The sequence below is a fragment of the Triticum aestivum genome, chromosome 6A (assembly GCF_018294505.1).
Source record: "Triticum aestivum cultivar Chinese Spring chromosome 6A, IWGSC CS RefSeq v2.1, whole genome shotgun sequence".
NCBI lineage: Eukaryota > Viridiplantae > Streptophyta > Magnoliopsida > Poales > Poaceae > Triticum > Triticum aestivum.
The window spans coordinates 577,258,501-577,268,772 of NC_057809.1; the positions used below are offsets into that span (position 1 = coordinate 577,258,501).

General features: G+C 46.8%; 1 protein-coding gene across 1 annotated transcript; it reads right to left on the minus strand.

Moving 5' to 3' along the window:
- Positions 1–1,354: 1,354 nt before the first annotated feature.
- Positions 1,355–6,603, minus strand: LOC123128647 (wall-associated receptor kinase 2). Its single transcript, XM_044548717.1, has 3 exons — positions 5,579–6,603; positions 2,901–3,080; positions 1,355–2,693 (listed from the first exon to the last, which is right to left on the minus strand). The coding sequence occupies exons 1-3, from the start codon at positions 6,483–6,485 to the stop codon at positions 1,501–1,503; spliced, it is 2,280 nt and encodes a 759-aa protein (XP_044404652.1). The 5' UTR covers positions 6,486–6,603; the 3' UTR covers positions 1,355–1,500.
- Between the last annotated feature and the right edge of the window lie 3,669 nt (positions 6,604–10,272).

Here is a 10,272-nt window from a genome sequence, read left to right on the forward strand (position 1 = left end):
AAAATATTTTTTTTTGCGGAAAGTCCACTATTTTTGCGCATTCCTGCATATTATAAAAACATGATTTATGTGTAAATTATGTTATTTTTTCTTTTAAAATGATAATATGAATGCTAGTAATTCATTTGTTCCTTAAAAACTTCATTATTTTGATTTCTTCTTAGTTTTTATATAACTTTATTTATTGTTTAATGTTAATACAAGTGCCACTAATTTATTCCATTTTAGAAAACTTATTTTTTTTGTGAAAATTACTCTATTATATGCTTAATGTTACATTGTAAAAAAGGTTAACTTTTGTGTAAATTATGTCGTTATTTTATTTTCATTTTATTTTTTATTAAAGGGTAATATCATTGCTACTAGTTCATTGTTACTTAGATTTTTTTCTCTTCCACTTATTTTTTATTTTTGTCTTGTGTCTTATCAGGTATTGGGCCAGTTTCTATTATGTTTCAGACCAAGCTAACTATTTGGTGGGCTTCCGCTTTGTGGTTGCAAAAGGGCCGAGTTTCTATCTTATTTTAGTATATGTTTTTCTTCATTGATGCTTAAGTATAGACGCAAGAGCTATACAATATATGTATAAATTGCACTAGGGTGCGAAAATTACACCATTGTATTGCATATAAAAAAAGTAAAATTTAGTGCAAAGCTATGTGCATGTTTTTAATTTTTATTTTCTTAAAGAGTAATACCAATTTCACCAATTGATTTTTACTTAAAAACTTCATTATTTGGACTATGTTTTAGTTTTTATTGCAATTTGTTTGTTCTTTAAGGGTACTATCATTGCCACTAATTTATTCCTTCTTATATTCTTTTTTGAAAACTTCAATTTTCTATGCTTATTCTTGGATAATATGAAAAGCCGATAATTGTGTGTAAATTATGTGGAATTGTTTTCATTTCTATTTTACTTCTGCTTAAAAAGTGACACTAGTGCCACTGTTTCGTTCTTCTTACAGAACTCCATTTTACTTATTTCATGTCATTTTGTTTTGTTTTGTGTCTTACCCGGTAGCGGGTTAGTTCTGTTATGTTTCAAACTAGGCCCAACTATTTAGTGGGCTTCTGTTTTGTGGTTGCATAGGGCCGAGTGCTCCTCTAAAAAGAAATGGCTGAGACAAACTTTGGCGCAAGCTGATCTTGATTTTGTTGCACGTTCGTTTCTCCATTATTATAATTCGGACTTACCACAATTATTACACTTTCATGCGGCCGCCCCTTTTCCTTCTTTTGGATATCGGTTTAATGGATTTGTATTGTGCTTTGATGTTGCCTTAGCCCAAGACCTGTCAGGTTAACGTAGTCTGTCGCTTCTTTGTCCACGGTGCATGAGAAATACACGTCCTTTCTTCTTCGAAGCAGTATTTTCTCTTGCCAAACGATCCCTAATACATTTTGTAAAATAAGAGTTGATGAATGCTGAATTTCAGAGCAATCCACAATTATGATTTTGATCTTACATCAAACAATCGCAACCTGTTCCTCGTGATCTCATCGGGCGTATTCTATGCTCAGCGCGGTTTTCTTCTCAAGGCTGAAATACCCGGTGGTCTGGCTTTTGGTAGTATAAAGTGTTGATGTGCAGGAGCTGCCAACACCAACACCAACACCCATGGGGCTAAGATCCTCGAGGACAAGCGGCAGCTGTGACGGCTCCTGCACTCCATCAGCCAGTCGCCGGAGCTTCTCCGCCACAAACCTCATCGCCGGCCTACTCGCACCGGGAGCAAGTAAGCATTGATTCGCCAGCTCTGCAACCTGGAGAATCACCGCCATGTTAGCCTCATCTGATATCCCCCTATCAAGGAGTTCATGGAGTGTGCCATCCGCCATAGACTCCTGAAACATCACAGTGAGGCTCTTCCTTTCCTTGGACAGCGGCTTCTTCCCGGTCAGGAGCTCGAGAAGAACCACCCCAAAGCTGTAGACGTCGTTCTTGACGGTGAGCTGGTAATCAAGAAGGTACTCCGGGTCAAGATACCCCGGCGTGCCTTTGGGGACAACCTGGGTCATCTCGTCGATCGTGGAGCAGCCAAAGTCAGACACCTTGGCGTCCCAGCCGTCGCCGAGGAGGATGTTGGCGGGCTTCACGTCGCCGTGGAGTATCGGGCGCTCCGCCGAGTGCAGGTGCGCGAGTGCTCCGGCGGACTGGGCGGCGATCTTGAGACGGGCCCCGAGCGTGACGCCGCACCTCTGGTTCCTGGGGTGCAGCAGATCCTGCAGGGTTCTGTTGGGCACGAACTCGTAGACGAGGACGGGCGCCTCGTACTGCAGGCAGCAGCCGAGGAGCTTGACGATGTTGGGGTGGTCGACGCGGCAGAGGATCACCAGCTCCTGCACGAAGTCCTTGGTCCTGCTCTCGTCCACCTCCTTGCACCTCTTGACCGCGACGGCGGCGCCGCGGAGGACCGCCTTGTAGACGGTCCCCTGCCCGCCTTCCCCGACGATGTTCGCCTTGTTGAAGCTACCTGTTGCCGCCTCGATCTCCTCCCTTGTGTAGACGGCGAACGGGATGCTACGCCCGTGCCCGTCCCTGGTCATCTCTGCCAGTATCTCGCCCCCGTGCTGTTTGAAATACTCGTCGCTCTGTCTATTGAGGGCTTGTCTTTTTATACTCCTTTTGTGCCGGATCACTTCTACCCCAAGGAAACCAACAAGAGCAACCAAAATGCCGACAGAAGCGCCTGCAGGGATGAATGACGGTTAGTCATTAGCAAGTGCTTTTGACATTGATGCACATTCACACTTTTTTTTGTGAGGTTATTAAATTTAAATAGGTCTACTTGTGGAGAGAATATACAGTATAATTTCTTAATTGGAGGAAAGGGATTAAATGAAGTCCACTTTGGTGTAAAGATGTGTAGTATGTGTGGTATGGATTATGGGCGTACCAATTGCGAGTTTTGCTCCAAGACCAAGTGTTTGGTTGCGCGGAGGTCTCTCGCAGGTCCCATTTTTTGCGTCGCCTCTGTAACCGTCGGGGCACAAACACTCAAATAGACCAGGTATGTTTTTGCAAGTTCCATTGACAGAACAAGGGTAATGTTGAGGATCTGCGCACTCATCAATATCTGCAATCAAATATCAGTTATATGAGTTTTGCTTCGGTAGAACCTCGCTAAAATAATTACTAATCCCAAAGCAAAAGCGGTTATTAGCGAAACGGCCTTGTTATTTCCAGGGCTACAAAGAAATTGCTATTTGTAAGCAAGAATAAATTGCACATTTGGGATCCGGAGGTGTAAAAATAAATGCATGCAATTTTAGGCACAAAAAAATGTGCAACCGCCGAGTTGCACATTTCTAGACCTAAAGTTGCATATATATTTTCAAAACAATGTGTAACTAACCAATTTCATGAAGAAAAAAAAATCAACGTCCGCGTGGTTCTATTAACACTCATATTTTAGATGCTTAAGTAAAAGAAATGCTCAAAAACCAGTATCTAATTTTCATTTTATCGATTGTCAAGTTATATGTTTAGGGAAGAAAACATGGTAATCTATCTACTAGTTAAGAAATAAGCAGGAAGTTAGAGTGGGAAACACATAATTATAATATATTATGTAAATAAAAATGCTATTTCTCGATAGAATTTCTCTGTAGAGAGAGCACCATCGAATATAGCGTCAAGATCAGTGCAATATGTTTGTTTGTACCCCCTCCATTTTTTTTACTTTGAATTTTTTTATGGTGGGTACTAATTAGTATAACTAGGTTATACTCTCCAGTTCTAAACTATTTGAATATTTAGGTTTGCTTCAAGTCAAACATCTTTAAGTTTGATCAAATACACACACACACACACACACACACACACACACACACACACACACACACACACACAATTTTGACAACACCAATAGATTCATCGTAATTTTTTTTATTATATATATTCAGTGTTTTAGTTTTTAAATATAATTTTCTATATACATGGTCAAACTTAAAGAAGTTTGACTAAGGGCAAATCTAAAACTTCATATATTTTAAAATGCTGGTAGTACACAAATAAATTGACTTAAGCTACACATTTCATTGGTGTGTAAACTAGTTATATTTATGTACCACTTCATCAATTTTACCTTCCCCAACTGTTGTTTAGCAAAAGCATCCAGTTTCTCTACAATTTTTATTTAGAATTAGTAGAATAACATATCCAACCCTGACGTTTGTTGATTGAGAAATAGTAGCCCGACATGGACATCAATTTCCTGTTTGGTATCGGACCCCAGCTCTCGTTGATTGAGAAATACAATAGTAGCTTGGGACAAGACAACAAGATTATCTTAATGCGGCCGTGCGGCAGTGCTGCCGTCTCAATAAAAAAAACAAGATTATTTTAGTGCATCTTGATGAAAAACTTATGTATATATAAATTCTCCATCGACCAGGCCCATGCTTGCAAGTCGAGTTAAATCTGCTCGCCAAAAATTAAAGTCGAGTTAAATCCCTTAGGTTTTTTCTCTATATAAAACTGGGGCACCTACAAATGTACGTCCGTTAAATTGTTTGCTAAGAAAATTGCTTACGATGGGTCAGACAGTTTGGCTCTCAGGTTTTGTCGGGCCTAATTGCATCCTTAAGAGCAACTATAGCAAAGTTAACCTAAAAAGCCAATCTTCATAATAAATGATAATATGGCGATTTTGATATAAAAAACACACTTTTCACACATGTAGTTGCCATTATTTATGAAGCACCCTCCATTCATGGCATATCAGTCTTCATTTTGTCGTTTTAGAGCCAATTTTTAGAGCTCACTAGTCCTGGCCATGGGCAGCCCGGCCCGACGCTGCTCCTGGGCCGGGCTCGGGCCTAGATTTTGAGCCCGAAGGCCGGACCTGGGCCCATCATTTTCGCGTTTTCCTGAAAGACGGGCCGGGCCGGCCCAAAGCCCGACGGGCTTTTACGTGTTCGGGCCAGGTTCGGGCCCAGAAAACAGGCCCGACGGCCGGGCCGGGCCGGCCCGAAGCCCGACGGGCTTTTATGTGTTCGGGCCGGGCTCGGGCCCAGAAAACAGGCCCGACAGCCAAGTCGGACCGGGCTCGGGCTTGTGTTTTTTGCGTCGGGCTTGGCTAGGCCCGGCCCAGCCTGAGGTATGGCCAGGTATAAGCTCACCCCATATGACAGTTGTGTGTGGGGCGAAGGAAACTTCACGTGGTCCCACACCTCACATGGGGATGACAGTGATATTGAGAAAAAGACAAAAGTAGTTCACACACAACGTCTTGTTTTACGATCGTGCGATGATTGCTAATCTAACTGTAATTTGGCCTACTTTGTAGACGATCACATCTGGAGTGTCGGTGCAAATTTCATGTGTGAAGTGCGTGTAGCAGCATGCAAAAAAAGATGTCCCAATGACGAGAGGTCCCACGATACAAAGCGAATCAATACGAAAGCTCTGAATTCACGTGTGGAGCGCTCCATATGCATACGGAGGCTGCCTTCACAATGCAAATGGATATGAGGGGTGCCAATACATACGACGACTACTGTAGAGTTGCTCTAACAAAATTAACATGTGTGGATCATAATATTACTAGATGGTTAGGAAGTTTGTTTGTACCTATGCAGCCGAGCCCCGGATCTTTGAGGTAAGGGTTGCCGTGGAATCCTTTGGTGCAGTTGCAGATGTACCCTGGTCCGTTTGCCGAGTTGAAGCACTCGCTGTGGTCGCTGACACAGGCGTAGGAGTCGCGTTTCACGCGAGCCACCTCGCATGTCTCGTTCCCGATGGCCCAATCGATCACCACCGGCGCCCGGCCGTGGAATCTGTCGTTGAACTCCGGCGTGGTGACGTAGCTGGTGAAGAAGGTGAAGTTTGACGACTCCATCAGCACCGCGTAGCTGCAGGGGCTGACGCTGTGGATCTCCTCGGTGTTGAAGCTCGTGTCGAACCGCACCTCGTAGAACTGCAGCGCCCCCGGAATGGCCGTCTGGCAGCAGCCTATCCCGGAGCAGGGGCCGTTGCGCAGGGCGCCCAGCTCGCCTCGCCGGCACATGGCCACGCACCCGCTCATGTACTTGCCCGTGTAGCGCTCGTCGCTGATGTACGCGAGCGTTCTGCACCCCACGGCCGTGAACTTGTTGTCGGTGTCGGAGAGCCTGTACGGCGTGTTTGTGAGGTTGAGGATCCAGTAGTTGTACTCCATGTCCCTGGAGGTGGCGTTGTAGCAGGCAGAGGAGATGACGTTCATCATCCAGGCCTGGCCTCGCTCCAGCGAGAGGCGAACGATCTCCACGTTGGAAAAGAACGGCGCCCTGCGGCCACCGGTGTCGTTGCAGGTGAGGCTGAAGCCCGGCATCGCGCACTCGGGCCCGATGCCGAACGGGAAAGGGACGTCAACGTCGCCGCACTTGCTCTGGCAGTCGCTGCTAGGCTGCGCTAGTGCTCCTGCTACGGCGGCGAGCCTTGCCGCAAACACCGCGCTGAGGCATGCTAGTAGTAGGGCTTCTGGTTTGTGGGACGCCATTGGCGAGGAGGATGGATTGGTTCGTGGCGCTTGCTCCGCTAGTAGGCTGCGGTTTTGAGCTCAAGGAAGGGACATGGGAGTATGTGGTAAGACAATAGGCTTTGGGGAGAACTGGCACAACCCTCTAGGGGTGGCCTATCACATATATATATAATGAGGTGGTATACAACGTTACAATATACACATGTAAATACAGTCTAACACCCTCCCTCAATCTTAGCCACTTTCTAATGAATCTAGAAGGGTAAGATTGCGCCTGCAAGTCTCAAACTGTGGCAAAGGCAATGGCTTGGTGAAGATGTCAGCAAGTTGATCCTTGGAAGAAATAAACTTGATCTGTAGTTGCTTCTGAGAGACACGTTCACGCACAAAGTGATAGTCAACTTCAATGTGTTTCGTTCGGGCATGGAATACCGGATTTGCAGAAAGGTATGTAGCACCGATGTTATCACACCAAAGAACAGGAGGCTGTGATTGGGGTATACTTAACTCCTGAAGCAAGGACTGTACCCAGATGATCTCTGATGTGGCATTGGCCACAGCCTTATACTCAGCCTCAGTACTGCTACGCGAGACAGTAGCCTGTTTCCGAGCACTCCAGGCAATCAGGTTAGAGCCAAAGAAGACAGCATAACCCCCCGTGGATCGCCTGTCATCCGGATTGCCAGCCCAGTCTGCATCAGAATATGCTGAAAGACAACCAGAGTCAGACGGCCGAATATGCAAACCATGAGCCACCGTGAAACGAATATAGCGCAAAATCCGCTTAACAGCAGACCAATGAGTGTCACGGGGTGACTGCAGATACTGGCAGACTCGGTTAACAGCATAGGAAATGTCGGGTCGCGTGATCGTCAAGTACTGGAGCCCACCAACAATACTCCTGTACTCTGTCGCATCAGAAGAAGAAAGAAGCACACCATCAACAACATTGAGCTTATCAGTGGTAGACATGGGTGTAGTCGTCGGTTTGCACTTAAGCATCCCAGCTCGCTGCAACAAATTCAGAGAGTACTTCTTCTGCGTCATAACAAGGCCAGCATCATGAGAAGTAACCTCCACACCAAGAAAGTAATGAAGCTTCCCAAGGTCCTTGACCGCAAAATCAGCACCAAGTGAGCGAACAAGCGCAGTAGCAGCCGACTGAGAGGAGCTGACCAAAATGATATCATCTACATAGACCAACAAGTACATAGTAACCTCAGGCCTTTGAAGAAGAAACAATGAGGAGTCAGCAGTTGATGATGCAAAACCATGAGCACGAAGAGCCATTGCATGACGAGCATGCCAAGCACGAGGAGCCTGCTTCAGACCATAAATTGCCTTGGACAGACGACAGAGATGATCAGGGCGATCCGGATCAGAGAAACCCGGAGGCTGGAGCATGTAAACCTCCTCCGCCAAGACACCATGAAGAAAAGCATTTTGAACATCAAGCTGACGAAGAAAGAAACCTCGAGTAACAGCCAGAGAGAGAAGAAGTCTGATGGTAGTAGGCTTGACCACTGGACTGAAGGTGTCTTCATAGGCAAGTCCAAAACGCCGTCGAAAACCACGAGCAACCAGACGAGCCTTATAGCGCTCAATGGACCCATCAGAATGCCTCTTCACTTTGAAAACCCATTTGGAATCAATGACATTTACCCGTGATTGTGGAGGAACAAGAGTCCATGTCTGATTGCGAAGAAGCGCTTGATACTCCTGCTCCATGGCCTCTCTCCAATGAGGAATGCGCATAGCAGCTTGATACGTGCGTGGCTCAGAGGATGGATCTGCGAGAGCAGCAGACATGCACGCCGCTAACCAAGCAACTGTGCCATCGTGACGTTGCTTAGGCTGAAAAATGCCACTCCGACTGCGCGTATGTGGACGTAGAGCAGCAGCAGGAGCCGGCGGAGGCGAAGGTGACGGAGACGTGATGGTCGCCGGAGATGCAGGAATCACCTCAGGCGAGCTCGGGACAGACGACTCCAGGCTGCATGGCGAAGACTGGCCCGACGACAGGGGCTCAGAGCCCATGGGCGAACCGAGAGTGGGCGAGGCCAGCTCCGGTGACACCGGCCCAGACGGCCTTGGCGAGGCGAGAGCAGGCGAGGCCAGCCCTGGTGAGAAGGGCCCAGACACCCTGGGCGAGGCAGGGGCGGGCGAGGCCAGGCCTGGTGATGACTGCCCCGACGCCCTGGGTGAGACGGGGACCGAGGAGGCCGGCCCAGTCGGCGGGGTTGCAGGGCGCGACGATGGCGAAGGCAGCCCAGAAGCCAGAGGCGACCGGGCCAGGGCATCGATCGGCCGTGCATGAGCACGAAAACCGAGGCCATGCAGGGGCGCCATGTGCTCCTCATGCACAACAGAAGGTGCCGAGGATGAAGGCGATGACGACGAAGAGGAAGATGTCACTTCCAGAATCTCCAAACGAGCCCCACGACCAGTGCCTGCACCATGGTTAGGCAACAATAGAGGAGAATATGCAACATCATCAAATTGGTCAGAAGCAACAGAGGATGAATGCATGACAGGTGGCTCGGTAGTGGACACAGGGAGTTTGGCAAAGGGAAAAACATGCTCATCAAACACAACATCCCGAGAGATGTAGACACGATTAATGGGCACATGAAGACATTTGTATCCTTTATGAAGAGAGCTATAACCAAGAAAAACACACTTCTTGGAACGAAACTCGAGCTTACGCTTGTTATATGGACGGAGATGGGGCCAACAAGCACACCCAAACACCTTGAAAAAGGTGTAGTCCGGTTGTTCATTAAGGAGAACTTCAATGGGAGTCTTCATATTCAAAACACGAGTGGGAGTACGATTGATGAGAAAACATGCAGTGGTGAAATCATCACTCCAAAAACGAAACGGAACAGATGCATGGGCCAAAAGAGTCAGACCAGCTTCAACAATGTGACGATGCTTACGTTCTACTGAACCATTCTGCTGATGTGTATGTGGACATGCTAAACGGTGAGTGATCCCAAGCGACTGAAAGAAGGAGTTGAGGTTGCGATACTCGCCACCCCAGTCCGACTGAACATGAACAATTTTGTGCTTGAGAAGGCGTTCAACATGTTTTTGGAACTGAACAAAAATGTCAAACACATCAGATTTACGTTTGATAAGATAAAGCCAGGTAAAGCGGCTGTAAGCATCAACAAAACTGATATAGTAATTATGACCACTAACAGAAGTCTGAGCAGGACCCCATACATCTGAAAACACAAGTTCTAAAGGATGTTTCACCTCACGACTGGACTCCGAAAAGGGAAGTTGATGACTCTTCCCCTGCTGACAAGCATCACACATTGCTACATCTTTATTACTAGACACACTAGGAAGCTCATGACGACGCAAAACTTGCCGGACAATAGGTGTGGCCGGGTGACCAAGACGAGCATGCCACTGTGACGGAGATACCCGAACTCCACTGAAGACGCGAGCGACGCCAGGATGCTCCAGACGATAGAGACCTTGGCAGAGCCGCCCACTAAGAAGAATGTCCCTCGTGCCCCGATCCTTAATAAAAAGATCAAAAGGATGAAATTCACAAAGCACATTATTATCACGAGTGAGTTTAGGAACTGAAAGAAGATTACGTGTCATAGATGGAACTCGAAGAACATTGCGAAGTTGAAGACTCCTATTGGCATGTCTAGTGAGAAGTGATGCTTGACCAATATGAGAGATGTGCATACCTGCTCCATTGGCGGTGTGGATCTTGTCGGAGCCATGGTAGGGTTCACGAGTGTGAAGCTTCCCCATCTCACTGGTCAGGTGCTCTGTCGCC